The sequence below is a fragment of the Acomys russatus genome, chromosome 13 (genome assembly GCF_903995435.1).
Source record: "Acomys russatus chromosome 13, mAcoRus1.1, whole genome shotgun sequence".
NCBI lineage: Eukaryota > Metazoa > Chordata > Mammalia > Rodentia > Muridae > Acomys > Acomys russatus.
In genome coordinates this window covers 55,959,837-55,975,003 of record NC_067149.1, presented here as the reverse complement: position 1 = coordinate 55,975,003, position 15,167 = coordinate 55,959,837, and the positions used below count along the sequence as shown (strand labels likewise).

At 37.3% G+C, this 15,167-nt stretch overlaps 3 protein-coding genes across 3 annotated transcripts; all 3 read left to right on the top strand.

Moving 5' to 3' along the window:
• Positions 1–2,058: 2,058 nt before the first annotated feature.
• LOC127197004 (taste receptor type 2 member 114-like) lies at positions 2,059–2,988 on the top strand. The gene has a single exon (XM_051154682.1). The coding sequence runs from the start codon at positions 2,059–2,061 to the stop codon at positions 2,986–2,988; it is 930 nt and encodes a 309-aa protein (XP_051010639.1).
• Positions 2,989–5,814: 2,826 nt separating this feature from the next.
• On the top strand, positions 5,815–6,744 carry LOC127197712 (taste receptor type 2 member 105-like). Its single transcript, XM_051155678.1, has one exon. It carries the CDS (start codon positions 5,815–5,817, stop codon positions 6,742–6,744), a length of 930 nt encoding a protein of 309 aa, XP_051011635.1.
• Positions 6,745–14,054: 7,310 nt separating this feature from the next.
• Positions 14,055–14,963, top strand: LOC127196874 (taste receptor type 2 member 104-like). The gene has a single exon (XM_051154613.1). It carries the CDS (start codon positions 14,055–14,057, stop codon positions 14,961–14,963), a length of 909 nt encoding a protein of 302 aa, XP_051010570.1.
• Positions 14,964–15,167: the final 204 nt, after the last annotated feature.

Genomic DNA, 15,167 nt, shown 5'->3' with positions numbered 1-15,167 from the left:
TTATTCTTAGTTTGGTCTTTTCATTGTGCCGCAGATTTCTTGCATGTTCTGTCAGGAGCTTTTCAGATTTAACATTTTCTTTGACTGTTGTATTTATTTCTCCAGTCATGTCTTTTTAGGCCGTGTGGTTTTCTCCTTGAAGAGGAGAATTAATTGGTTTTTATCTTCCTGACAAGATATTTGTTTATGTCATGGCTACTTTCTTTTTCAGCACTTGAGAAGTTAACTCATAAGAACAAAAGAAACACATTCCAACAGATCCTCATGAAAACTTAGTTCATTATTAACTATGTTTTTGTCAGTGTGGAAGCTGTTTTCTTTTTTATAATGGCCCTAACTGCATGCTTCCTTTGAGTTATTTTACTTTGTAGACACATGTCTCTGAATTCAGTGACCTCAACACATTGGCTCATGTGAAAGTCATGAAAGTTTTATTTTCTTTTATCATCCTTTACATAATATATTTCATAGGTTTAGCCATAAATATGGCTATATGTTGTGTTTATTTACTCCAGAAAACAAACTATTGATTTTTGTTTTGACAACTGCATCCATGTATCCCTGCTGTTATTCCTTAATACTAATTATAACAAACAGCCAGCTGAGCCAGTCCTCTCTAAGGGTATTGCAAAGATTAAAGATCTGTGAGAAAGGAACACCTTTTTCTTTTGCTCTCAGTGGTTTTCTCTTTATCCTCCTCTCTCTGTAGGACAGAATGTGCTTATGAACAGCACTACCAATTAGTCTCACATTCCTCTTCAACCAGGCCTTTGATGATACCTACTAGAACTTCAGCTCAGAACAAAGTAAATGCTTTGCTATGTAGAGTGTGTATGTAGATGGCTTTCTACAGAATAAAGCACAAATGTACCCTTCCAGCTTATGACATTCATTGCTTACATCTTGTACCATTATCAGTTTGTCTGCATATGTCATTCTATATATAATTTTATTTATGTATTTAAATTGTATTTATAAATGGAAAATTGTGGTGATTTTACCTTTTCTCCTTTCCTTTATTTTTTTTTCTTTTTGTTTGTTTGAAGTTATGAGTTTTAGTTTTTTGTTTTTGTTTTTCAGAAAAGAGCTGTCACTGTGTTACATAGGTTGGCTTCAAACCCCTGAAGTCACATGATGCCTCTGCCCAAGCATAACAGAGAGCATGAACTTAAGAGTGTGACTGTGACCAGCTAGTGATAGTGATTTGTTAATTTAAAAGACAAAAAGTCAATGTTAGATTTTCTGTTTTGTATTCTTTTTGCACACATCTCTGTAGGAAATAATGTCTAAGGGGCAATTTATGTTTAGATAATATAGCATTGATATGGGTATTCACTGTAAGTCAGCACAAAATAATTTATATCAAGTGGGTGGGAAACCCCAAAAGTAAAGTAAACTGTTTTATATTCATCCACTTTTTTGCTGAGTGCTACTTTTCTATAATTATGGGCAAATATGGCCATGATGTCAGAGAACCTTATCATCACTACTGCTACCAGTAGTTGTGTGTCTGCAGGGCCTGTGTACCTACCTCTGTGCAACCAGAATGCTACACACTTGTGTGTGGTCCTTGGGTACCAGAACATGCGTGGTTTCCTTCTGGCAGATACAGTCCCTGAAGCCTTCATCCAGAGTGAATAAAGTATGTCTGTTCAGTCTGCCATTCCTCACACTCTTATCTACATCCCAGCCTCTCAGTGACCGTCCCCGTTTCCTGCTGTCAGATGATGGCCCTCACAACCTGACTTGTCTTTAAATGCAAAATAGTCTCACAGGGAGAAGCAAAACAGATGAAACAGAAACTTTTATTTGCCTGTTAACAAATTGCAAGAAGACCATCTGCCACATGCTGTACACAAGCTAAAACTTACAGCAGCAAATGAAGGCGACTCCGTGAAGACATTTCCAGATTCTACCACAGATAATTTTTGAGATATGTTTAAGTCTTTAAGAGAAGAAGATAAAGCCACTCCTTTATTGAGCAGCCAATAGATTGGATATTCTTCACCAGATAATATTAAGCAGCTTCAGCAGAAGTTATCTTAAAGAACAGTGGAAATGCTGGGTGCCGGCGAAGGTGTCTTTCTTTCTGTCACAACTAGTGAGGCTGTGCTGGGCATTTTAGGGAATTCACTGGTTGCACTTGTGAACTGCATGGACTGTACCAAGAACAAGAAGATCTCTAAGATTGCCTTCATTCTCACTGGCTTGGCGATTTCCAGAATTTGCCTCCTGTGGATGTTAATCACAGAAGCATACGTTAAGATATTCTCTCCACAATTGCTGTCCCCTAAGAGTGTGATTGAATACCTCAGTTACCTATGGATAGTTATCAGTCAAGCAAGTGTCTGGTTTGCCACCAGCCTCAGTATCCTCTATTTCCTGAAGATAGTAAATTTTTCCCACCACATATTTTTCTGGCTAAAAAGAAGAATTAACATAATTTTTCTCTTCCTGATAGGGTGTTTGCTCATGTCATGGTTATTTTCTTACCTGGTAGTTGTGAGGATGGTTAAAGATAATAAAATGTTATATATAAATACATCATGGCAGATCCGCATGAAGAGAAGTGAGTTACTCATTAACTATGCTTTCACCAATGCGGGAGTATTTGTATTCTTTATGATAATGTTAATTGTATGTTTTCTGTTAATCATTTCTCTTTGGAGACACAGGAGGCAGATGCAATGGAATAAATCAGGACTCAGAGACATCCGCACAGAAGTTCATGTGAAAGCAATAAAATTTTTGTTATCTTTTATTAACCTTTTCATATTGCATGTCATAGGTATGGCCATCAGTGCAATAGGTCTGTTAATTCCAGAAAGCAACCTGTTATTCATGTGTGGTTTGACAACTGCATTCCTCTATCCCTGCTGTCACTCATTTATCATAATTCTAGCAAGCAGTCAGCTGAAGCAAGGTTCTATAAGGATATTACAGCAATTAAAATGCTCTGAGAAAGGAAAAGATCACAGAGTCACATGAAAGTCTGGAAGAGAAAGAATGATCTGGAATAGTCTGTGAAAAATTCCCTGAAGATTCTTTGCATTTGCACTATATCCTTTTGTCGATTCAGTGCTACTATCAAACATTGTTGGAATCTTCTGAACTCTTGTGATTACCTCTCAAGGAATCACACTCCCTGATGTACAGGTTCATTTGTTCAGCCAGTCTCCTGATTCTTTAACCTCTTCCTATCCATTTGCAGGAGAAAAAAAATTATCCCATGGATAGAAAGACTTGACAGTGTGCCTAATGCTCAAAACTACAATTCACTGTGATTCCCTTGGCTTTCCCGGGCCACTGACACCGTTTCCTCAGAAGGAAAGAAAGAAAGAAAGAAAGAAAGAAAGAAAGAAAGAAAGAAAGAAAGAAAGAAAAGAACCAAGGCAAAGAAGAAAGAAAGAAAGAAAGAAAGAAAGAAAGAAAGAAAGAAAAAGAAACCAAGGCAGTTACAATATTTGAAACTTTTATGTACATTTTTACTTCTTATAAAGTTGCCTTTATTTTTACCCATTAAGCAACAAAGTTGTTGTTGCATTAAGTGTCTGATATAGTAGAATGGCTATAATGGTTGATTTAGCTTTGATAAGTAGCTAGAAAAATAGTAATAGAAAAATAGATCAGAGCACTCATAAAATGATTCTGCATACAGATCAACAACAATGACATCATCAAATGAAATTTCAGTACCAGGTTCTGTCTTTCAATTTGTTGGTCAGGGAGGGGTCCCCTAAAACAAAACAGCCTGCTGCCATTATTTTTGCTTCCTCATTAGAATTTTATAAGACCTTATTGAAGAAAACAAGACAGTCTTAGGCCACAGGACATTGAGGCTGAAACATGCATTGACCTGGATAGGAAAGAAAAAAATATATATATAGCTGATAATATTGTGAAATTGAACCAGAAACTATATAAATCAGCAAGGAAAATAGCTAGTTGAGTGAAAGACAGCCAACAGAGTGGGAGGAAATCTTTCTTGTCTAACCATATACCCAATACAGGATTAATATTTATAATATATGACAAGTTCAAAATATTACATGCTACCAAACCAAACAACTCAATTTTTTTTTAAAAAGGCTAATGGAATGAACAAACAGTCTCAAAGAAAACCCAAATTCCAGTCAGTATTTCAAAAATTATTCATCATCTTTGACTATATAGTAAATACAAATTAAAACTACATTGGAATTCCATCTCAACCCAGTCAGAATGACTGTAATCAAAAATGAAAATTACAACAAATGCTGACAAGAGCATTGGGGAAAGGTCTTCTATGCTGCTAGTAGGAATGTAACTTAGTCTGACCACTACAGGAATTAGTATGAATGATTTTCAAAAACAAAAACAAAACAAAATGAAAAAGAACAACCATATGACCTACCTACTGCAATACGGACTATACATCCCAGGGATTCCAGGTCACCATACCACAAAGATACTTGGACACAGTGTTTATTGCAACACTATTCACATTTTCCAAGTTAAAGAATCTGCTTTTGTTTCCGTAAAGAGAAGAATATGTGAAGGAAATTAGAATCTAATCTGCCATAACAATTAGTGAAATATGCCATCTGCAGAAAAATGGATACATCTGGAGCAAAATAGGTCATACCCAGAAAGATAAATGTTGAGCATTTCTCCATCTGTAAATCAGCAAAAAACAAAATAGCTAGCCTACACAATGGGAGAAAATCTTTATATCAAACATAAGATTCATATCTTATTTTGAAAAGTTCAAAATACTGAATGCCACCAAAAGACAAAACTTAGATTTTTACATAGATAAAATGTATGTGTACATATATAAATTCATAGAGAGAAGGAGAGAGAGAGAGAGAGAGAGAGAGAGAGAGAGAGAGAGAGAGAGAGAGAGAGAGAGAGAAGTAGATGGAAATTGTAATGAAAGGGAAGAGAAGAGAATCATGGTGGAACTTTGAAAATGTTAAAACCATAATCTACTTCAGTGAGAATACTTTTACAAAACCTATCACTACGTACAACTATTATGCACAAATACAACTTTTTGATATTCTGAAACTTACCATACCTACAAATGAGCTTACATTTTAATTAAACATTCAGTTAGTATCAGAGTAAAGTAATAATAATTCTTTTATATCTAATTAGTTGTTTGTACATTAAGATTATGTCTATAAACAATAAAATTGTGATGATTTTTCTCTTACTTTTAGTTTTCTTTTTTTTTTTCTTTGTCCTTTTGGTTTTAGAGTTATGGAATTTTTTTCTTCAGAAGAGAGCTATGGTTTAGCTAGCTGACCTCAAACTCACAGGCTAAAGTGGTGCAACACTTCACCTTTCCAGGAACTGGCACTATACATATGTGCTACCTTGAACAACTCATGATGGTGATTTCCAATCTAAAATATGAAACTCAGTACTATTCTGGCTGCTCAACTTCTAACTATGTATATCTGCCACCCCTATTCAACTACTAGATTTATTACATGCAAAATAGTCTCAGAGGGGAAACTACAATACATAAAATAGAAACTCATTTTCTCATAAGCAAATTACACAAAGACATTGAGTCTGCACACATTCTGTAGACAATATAAGTCTTACGGGTCAAGTGCACAGAATTCTATGAAGACACTGCAAATTCTATAACAACATATTCTTGATGAATTTTGAAGTCTTTACATAGAAGAAGGAGGAGGAGGAGGAGGAGGAGGAGGAGGAGGAGAAAAAGAAGAAGATCTTCTATAAAGCACTCAATATAGAGGATACTTTGCAGCAGATCGGCAATAGATACAACAGATGCAATCTTAGGGACCTGCAAAGATGCTGAGTATAGCAGAAGCCATCCTCCTTTCTGTTGCAACTGTTGAGGCCGGGCTGGGATTCTTAGGGAACACGTTTATTGTACTTGTTAACTGCATGGCCTGGAACAAAACCAAGAAATTCTGTAAGATTGGCTTTCTTCTCACTGGCTTGGCAACTTCCAGAATTTTTATCATATGGATACTAACTTTAGATGCATATACAAAGCTATTCTATCCAAGAATGCGTATGTCTGCCAATCTAACTGAAATGATCACTTATATATGGGTGACTGTGAATCACCTGACTGTCTGGTTTGCCACGAGCCTTAGCATCTTCTATTTCTTGAAAATAGCACATTTTTCCCACTATGTATTTCTCTGGTTGAAGAGGAGAGCTGATAAAGTTTTTGTCTTTCTAATGGGGTGCTTGCTAATTTCATGGCTAGTCTCCTTCTCACTTGTTGGGAAGGTGATGAAGGGTAATAAAGTGGAGCATAGAAACAGGACCTGGGAGACCGACTGGGAGAAACACGAATTCACTATAAACTGTGTTTTATTCAACATTGGAGTAATTTCTCTCTTTATGATGGCCTTAACTGCATGTTTCTTGTTAATTGTTTCACTTTGGAGACACGTCAGGCAGATGCAGTCTAATGTCTCAGAATTCAGAGACCTCAACACAGAAGCTCATATGAAAGCCATGAAAGTTTTGGTTTCTTTTATCATCCTTTTCATCGTGTATTTCATAGGTATTTCTATAGAAATTATCTGTGCATTTAACCCAGAAAACAAACTGTTATTTATTTTTGGTTTGACAACTGCATCAATATACCCTTGCTGTCACTCATTTATTCTAATTCTAACAAACAGTCAGCTGAAGAAGGCCTGTATTAGGGTATTTCAGGGATTAAAGTTCTTTGAGAATGGAAAAAATCTCACAGCCAAGTGACAGTCTGGAACAGAAATGAGTGGTCTCATATAATAATGAGGAAATCATAAGAGATCTTTTTCATTTGTATAGTGTTCTTGCATTGTGTTTGGGGAGACTTATAACTTCTTTATTTTTATTTATTATCCAGTGAGAGAGAGAGAGAGAGAGAGAGAGAGAGAAAGAGAGAGAGAGAGAGAGAGAGAGAGAGAATGACAATGTGTGTGTGTGTGTGTGTGTGTGTGTGTGTGTGTGTGTGTGTGTTAGGAGTTGTAAGAGGAGATAGACACATTGTTGGTGTTTTTGACATGGGTATGTACAAGCCAGAGAATTGGTTCTCTTCTTCCACCTTAAGGTAGGGTCTCTCTTTTGTTGCTGTCACTCTGATATTCCTAACTAGCTGAACTAAGAGCTTTCATGCAGTTCACCTGTCTAAATCTCCCTTCTCATGGTAGTAGTGCTGGGATTACAGATGCATGCCACTACTTCCAGCTTTATAACAAGGTTTTCATAGATTGAATTGAGGTCGCACGGTATGCACAGCAATCATTTTTACCCACTCATCTACCTTGTGGAGCCCTTTATATTGATTATTAACTGTAGGACTAAAACTTTATTGAAATATCCTGCAACTGTCATGACTGTATCTCTTGGAATCTCACCCTATGGTGGGATTTTAATACCATGTGAAAATTTGATTGCTTAGTCCACCTCTACTCTGCCATTTGTTCCCATGTACTTAGCAGAAAAAAAAATCAAACTGCAGACTATTCTGTGTAGAGATTTCTACAGACAGAATAAATGTCTGAGACAAGTCCTCATTGTGAGAAACATGACTTCCCTGAACACCCATACCTTTTCCCCAGAAAGACTCCCAGTCAAGGAGGCAGAGGCAGGCGGATCGCTGTGAGTTCGAGGCCAGCCTGGTCTACAAAGTGAGTCCAGGATGGCCAAGGCTACACAGAGAAACTCTGTCTCGAAAAACAAAAACAAAAACAAACAAAACAAAACAAAACAAAAAAAAGACTCCCAGTCAAAGGAACCGAGGCAGACAGTTGAGGCCATTCTCAGCATTTACCACATGGAGCTGAAGAACAGAGAGGGGTGTTTCCTTTATGTTCCATTTTACTACTTACAGTAATTTTACTTCATCCATGAAATCTCAAAGTACATGTTACTGGCGAATGTGGTTCTGTGACAAATAGCTAAAGAAGCAGAAACTATAAAAGCTCCCACGAAAGGAGTTTTCATACTCTCCAACTTCACGGATTTGAAGTGATGAGGCATGGATCAACTAAAGCTAAGGAGACGTTCTACCGCAGATCACATCCAATAGCAGACAATGGTGAACCAAGGGCGGGACCTGTATGGAGTCGGCAATGTCCTGCTAAGGGTTTGAAACACATGTACACATATGCTCACTCACGTATAGAAACATACAGACCTTCTTGGACTGCTGTCTCTCAATAAACAATGCCTTAACTATATCTAATAACTATTTTTAAAATCTAACACTGACCGAATGGATACCACTGATGAAACCATCATACAATGAATACATTCTTGTAGGAAACAAGCAGTAAGCAATGAAAAAAATATGTACTTCTATTTTGTCAAAAAAAAAAAAAAAACAACAACAAAAAAAAAAAACTCTGGAAAGTGCTGAGCAAATGGCCGTGTTAGGGAGGTGTCATGGAGAAGATGCTTTTGTCTGAGCCTGAATACGCTAAGGTGAGGTGAAAGGAGTAAGGTAGTTTCAAGATGGGAAAACAAATGTGAGTAGTAGGAGCAGAGAACACGGAAAGATCGCAATGTGGTGGGACCCATGCTCATAGGGAAGACTTTAGATTATTTCAGGGAATTTCTAATGAAAACATTTGGTAAATTCATCACAAAACTGATAAATTCTTCCATCAAAGAAAATAAGTATTATAACAGTAAAAATGTTTCTGTGTACATCTTAAATAGATACATGATAGGCAGTGATAGATACATATGTGATCAGTGATAAGTGTGAGAAATATATAATTGACATTTAGAAATGATTGTTTTATTCATGTATAAAACTTTTTATAACATGAGTACAGGTGATCTTGACTTTCTTTTTTAGTGCTTTGTGAGTTCCTGTAATTTCTATACAATAATTCTTATACTTAGAAAAATATAACTAAATTAAAGCTAAGATATGTGGGGGAAACATGTGGCTCTTAATGACTGAGAAAGAGCATTCCCAGTGTTTTCAAAAATAAGTCCATTTTGTGATTTTTGAAGTTGACGTCATTAGAACATTAGATGTAGTAGGCCTTCAAGTTTTTGTTCACAGTGCATTCTCCCAGCTTTGCTTATCAAGGAATGCTGTGACTGCTTCCAGTCTTTACCTCCTTTAAAGTATATTCAACATTTTTCTTACATATTTCTAAACTTTCTCTGCTGCATTTTGCATGGTTTATGGCCCAAGGTTGTGAGAATTTTTTTAAAAGTCACATAAAGGTTTCTACACTGTAATACAATGACAAATAATTGACAAAATTTCTTTTTTTTTAATCCTTTTTTTCTTTTCTTTTTTTTATTAATTTATTCTTGTTACATCTCAATGTTTATCCCATCCCTTGTATCCTCCCATTCTTCCCTCCCTCCCATTTTCCCATTATTCCCCTCCCATATGACTGTTCCTGAGGGGGATTACCTCCCCCTGTATATGCTCATAGGGTATCAAGTCTCTTCTTGGCAACCTGTTGTCCTTCCTCTGAGTGCCACCAGGTCTCCCCCTCCAGGGGTATGGTCAAATGTGAGGCACCAGAGTTCGTGAGAAAGTCATATCCCACTCTCCACTCAACCATTTTAAATTATAACTCTAGGGTACTAAATGTATTTACAATATTGTGGGAAAATTGACTCTTTCTAAGTCAGTTATGGCATTCTGGGTCTCTTATAAACTTGCCTTAACCATAGTAACAACATTTCTATGAATGCTTAAAGCAATTTATTTTGCAATAAAATACAATGTTTTTCACTTTCTGAGCTCCATGAACATTAGCTTTTTATAGTTAGATTAACATTATTTTGTAGCAATTTGTACAAGAAATTTGTCTTAATGTCTGCTCATGGCTTTTTCACATTTCAAGTAAACTCTGCATAAAGTGTTACTTCTTTTCTAAATTATTATTAGAACCTATATTACAATTATAACTATAAAAAGTTAGCCTAGAGGGTTATAGATAAACAGATATTTCTTAAATGTTAATATACAAGAATATGATAGAGAGGCTGGGAATGGTAGAACACATCTTTAATCCCAGAACTTGGGAAGTAGAGACAAGCAGATCTCTGTGAGCTCAAGGCCAGCCTGGTCTACAAAGTGAGTCTAGGACAGCCAAGGCTACACAGAGAAACCCTATCTTGGAAAAACACAGAGTAGAATAGGATATTAATTTTTTTTAAATGTCTTTCGAAATACCAATAGGATAATACTTATGCTAAAGGAAAAATGAAATAAAAATAAGTACAAAAAATTCTCATAGGAGCTCTTTAACTTATTTTCAAATATATCAGGAGCAGCCGTGATAGCTCAGGGGATTTGGGATATGGACACTTGCCACCATGTGGAGGAAGGAGAGAACCAACTCCTGCAAGTTGTCCTTTGAGCTCTAAATACACACCACATCACACACAAAAACACATACACACAAGCATACACACACACACACACACACACACACACACACACAAAAGGTAATTACAAATTACATATTTTAGATTTTATCACAATTTGACTTACTGAGCATAGTTATATAAAGGGTGTTAAGTTTCTAGTTATGTAAAATGGTGTCCCTTTTTATTTTGCTTCTATGTATTTCCTTTATGAAAAATCCTTTTAAAATAATAAAGACAACTTGACAAATAAAAATAACTGCAAGCAAACGATATAATTTTCATTGCAAAGATAATTTGGCAAGCAAAATATACAGCTGTGATAGTTTGTCACAATGACGGGATATAGAATCATCTAAGAGGCAAACTTCTGGCTGTGTCTGTTAGGTTGCTTCCAGACAGTATGAATGTGAAGGACACTGTCCTAAAGAAATAAAAAGGAGAAAGTGAGTGGTACACCAGCATTCATTGTTCTCTCCTTCCTGACTGCGAATATACTGTGAGCAGTTGATTCATGCAACCGCAACCAAGACTTTTTTGCACCAACTTACTGTAAGACGAAATAAATGTTCTTTCCCACAATCTGCTTTTTATCAATGTCACATAGTTTTTATTTAATAGCAGTTAGAAAAATAATCAATGCAAAACCAAAACATCGAACCTGGTACCAGAAGGATGGGCTGTTGCTATGGTAAACCCAATCATGTAGTTTGTAAAGCTCTGGGATTTGTTTGTGGGATGAATGCAGAAAAGCAGTGCACCAAGCGACAGAAGCAATCCCAAGCTTTGTAGGACATTCTGGTCATGGTGTGGGATACCAGAAGCACAACAGGAAGACAATATTCTTGAGAATACAGAAAGAAACAAGAGTCCTTTAGCATGGGGCGATAGGCTGTTCATGTAACACAGAGGCCAAAGACCTAGCTCTTTTGTGCCATATCCTGAAAACATCAGTGAGGCTGAATTCAGAGGTAGTAACTAACGTTCTAGTTTCAAAGAGGAAATTTAAAGATAGCAAAAGATACAGACTGGAACAGTAATTGCTTACTGCTATTAGGATTTACAGTAAAGAAGGGCTGAAGTACATTTTTTTTTAAATGTGCAGTTTGCTGAAGAAAGGAGTATGAACTTAAGATTATAGATGAGATGTGTAGAGAAGAAACAGAAACCATGTGCATGATTCAGCACTTGGACAGCTGGAAAGGTGCCCTGGTCCACACCCCACATATCAAAGGCCGATCTCATAATCATGCAAATCATTTGAAGCTGGAATGACACCACAGCAGTTCCTTGCTCTTAACTGTCCCCGGAGTGAGTATATGTGTGTATAATTTAGTCTGAAAAACCAAATCTCAGTATCTGGAATTAAGCTAAGATGAAATCAAGGTAAGAAAACAGTAAAAGGACACTGTCTAGGCCAATATTCATGATGGACATAGATTTATCAACAACAACAAAAACAATTTCAAACAGAATTCACAAAGGCATTAACAAAGATTTCATGCCATGTCCAAATCCAGGAATTCAAGGATGTTTCTCCATTTGTACATGAATAAACACAGTAAATTCAAAAACAAAGTTAAGGACAAGAGCACACGAGCATCTGAATGAATGCAGAGATGGCCAATGATATTCATTCTCCCTTCATGACAAAAATCATTATGGGGCCATCCCTCTCCCTGGCCCAAGCCAGAAAGGAGGGAACAGTGACAGAGAGATGGGAGTGGTGGCAGAGTGGAGCAGTGAGTGCACTATGGAAAGAGGTGGAACTAGTCACTTGCCAGTGGTGAGAAAGAGCTAAGGTTGATGATGGATCATTTTGTTGCCCAATCAGGTCCATAGGATAGTGAGCAGCAGCCTGGAGCTTAAGCAGAGACTCGGCCTCAAAACCAAATGGCTGGCAAGAATCACCATAGCTTTGGCAAAGAAGGAAACCCAAGAAAAGGAACAGTCAACTTTCTGTATCAAATATCCTTAAAGGACCACTGTGTGCCATAATGCCACTGAGGGTCAATGGCCTTGATGTGGCCAGGGTTCAGGTTGATGTCTGAAGACCATGTTGTCACTTGACAACATGTAGATGTTCACAGCCTGTGCCCTGGCCTGAGTCCATGTTGATGTCCATGTGTCATGCTGTTTCTGGATGCCATACTGATCTGAGTGGCAAGTGCTATAGTTGGGGCTATGGTGATATCCAGGCTCATGTGGTCATATCTGGATCCATGGTCTTATTGTGGTGGTATCTGTTGAGGCTCATGGTCTGTGCTACCACAAAAGGCCATATAGATACCTGTGGTCTGTGATGCAGCCTGAAACCATGTTGATGGTGTGGATTGTGTTGCTTTCAAGGGCCATGCTGATCTAGGTGGCTTGCACTGCCACCTAGCTCCAATGCAGCTTCAGTCTTGTTGCCATGTTCCAACACCTAAGGTGATTTGAGCTTCAAGGAAAGTCGTATATAAGATAGTATTTACATGTGTCTTTAGCAGATGGGTAGATAATATTTTATATTGCTAAAGAATATAAATTTTTATATTGATAAAGAATATAAAAATGGGCACTTTTGAATGTTTGATGAAATGTCCAGAGGGGAGGAGCATAGCAGAAAGACAGTGAGAGAGAGCGGTGAGTTAACTCTTTTTCTCAGTTCACTCTATTCCCCATCAAACCTATCTGGTATGTCCAAATAATATGTGTTCTTTGAATGTGGTGGAGCCTCTCTTGTCCCTGGTGAACTTAACCCAGGAAGCTAAGGTTATTGGATGTTCATACTCATCAAACAAGTCCTGAGTCATTGACTTCTGGGGTTTTATTTGTTTGTTTGTTTGTTTGTTTGTTTCACACCAAGCATAAGGAGAGACGGCCTAGGATTTATTAAGGAAGTTCTTGAGTGGCAGGGGTTGTCACAAGAGGTGGAAACTACCTTGCTGTCCTTCTATGAGTAGCCTTCTACGAGATGTAAGGAAGAAACTGGGTAGAGACTAAGGCCATCTTTACTGGGCTGGACATTTTTGAGTCCATTCTTTGAGAGTCAAATCAGGATGCAACTCCACATTTCCTTTACAAGCCTCCTCAGTCAAACTGGAGAGATGATTGTGTATTGCTCCTCCAGTCAAAGAAGCAGTCATTTTTGTTCAGTCTCTTGCTCAAACTGTTCTACTCATTTAGTAGGCTATTGATTGGCTCCTCTTTCATGTTCATCTGTTAAGGTACTATCTCATCATTTATGATGGGCCCTTCCTTACGTCACAGAAAACTATCTTCTTTCTTATTTTCATATTTAAAGGATGAAACGCAAGGTTAGTTTTCTATTTTGTATTTTATACATAAATATATAATGCTCTTATTACATAATTAGCTTATTAAATGCAAAATAGTCACAGAGGAAAAAGTAAAATCTATGAAACAGGAACTTCAATTTGCATATTAACAAATTGCAAAAAGACATTTAGCCTACACACATTCTGTAGACTAGCTGAATCTTACAGAAGCTACAGGAGGGAACACTGTAACATTTTTCTCATTTTACCACTACACAGTCCTGAGGTGCTCTGGAGTCTTTATTTAAGGAGAGAAGACAAAAAAAATCACTTCTGTATCAAGTAGCCACTACTTGCTACAACTCTGCAGCAGCTAACCCACACCAGGTCCAGCAGAAGCAGTCTTGAAATTTTTCAGAGATGCTGAGTGCAGTGGAAGCCATCCTCCTTTCTGTTGCAACTAGTGAAGCTATGCTGGGAGTTTTAGGGAATTCATTTATTGTATTTGTAAACTGCATGGACTGGGTCAGGAATAAGAAGCTTCCTAAGGTTGGCTTCATTCTCATTGGCTTGGCAACTTCCAGGATCTTTACCATATGGCTAATAATGTTAGATGCATATGCAAAGGTTTTCTTTCTGAATATGGCTATGTCTAGCAATCTAAGGGAATGCCTGAGTTACATGTGGGTAATTGTTAACCACCTGAGTGTCTGGTTTGCCACCAGCCTCAGTATTTTCTATTTCTTGAAGATAGCAAATTTTTCCCACTACATATTTCTCTGGTTGAAGAGAAGAAGTAATAAAGTTTTTGTCTTTCTGTTGGGGTACTTAATTATAACATGGCTGGCTTCTTTTCCACTAGCTATAAAGTTGATTGAAGATGTTAAAATCCATCATAGCAACACATCCTGGCTGATTCAACTGGAGAATCGTGCGTTATTTATAAACTATGCTTTTGCCAATACGGGGGTCATTTCCTTCTTTTTGATCGCCCTGACTGCTTGTTTCCTGTTAATCATGTCCCTTTGGAGACACCACAGGCGGATGCAATCCAATGTGTCAGAATTCAGAGACCTCAACACAGAAGCGCATGTGAAAGCCATGAAAGTTTTATTTTCATTTATCATCCTCTTTATCTTATATTTTGTGGGCGTTTTCATAGAAACATTATGCTTGTTTCTCAAGGAAAACAAACTTCTATTTATTTTTGGTTTCACAATGTCATCCATGTATCCCTGTTGTCACTCCTATATTCTAATTCTAACAAACAGCCAGCTGAAGCAAGCCTCTGTGAGAACACTGCAAGGGTTAAAGTACTGTGAGACTTAACAGAGAAATGGGTGGTCTGGCACCATCCAGCAAGGAAATCCCTGAAGCTCTTTCCATTCGCACTATCCTTCCGCCCTGTCTATCAACTGAACTGCTAAACATCTTTGAAGTCTTCAGCAATTGTTGTGACTGCAGGTACTCCAGTATAAGACTTTTATAGTAAGAACAAAAATCTGAAACAAAACTGCACACTGTTATTTGCTT

What these genes read in the sequence shown, in the direction of transcription:
- LOC127197712 (XM_051155678.1), top strand. Translation starts at nt 5,815, where the DNA reads ATGCTGAGTATAGCAGAAGCCATCCTCCTTTCTGTTGCAACTGTTGAG.
- LOC127196874 (XM_051154613.1), top strand. Translation starts at nt 14,055, where the DNA reads ATGCTGAGTGCAGTGGAAGCCATCCTCCTTTCTGTTGCAACTAGTGAA.
- LOC127197004 (XM_051154682.1), top strand. Translation starts at nt 2,059, where the DNA reads ATGCTGGGTGCCGGCGAAGGTGTCTTTCTTTCTGTCACAACTAGTGAG.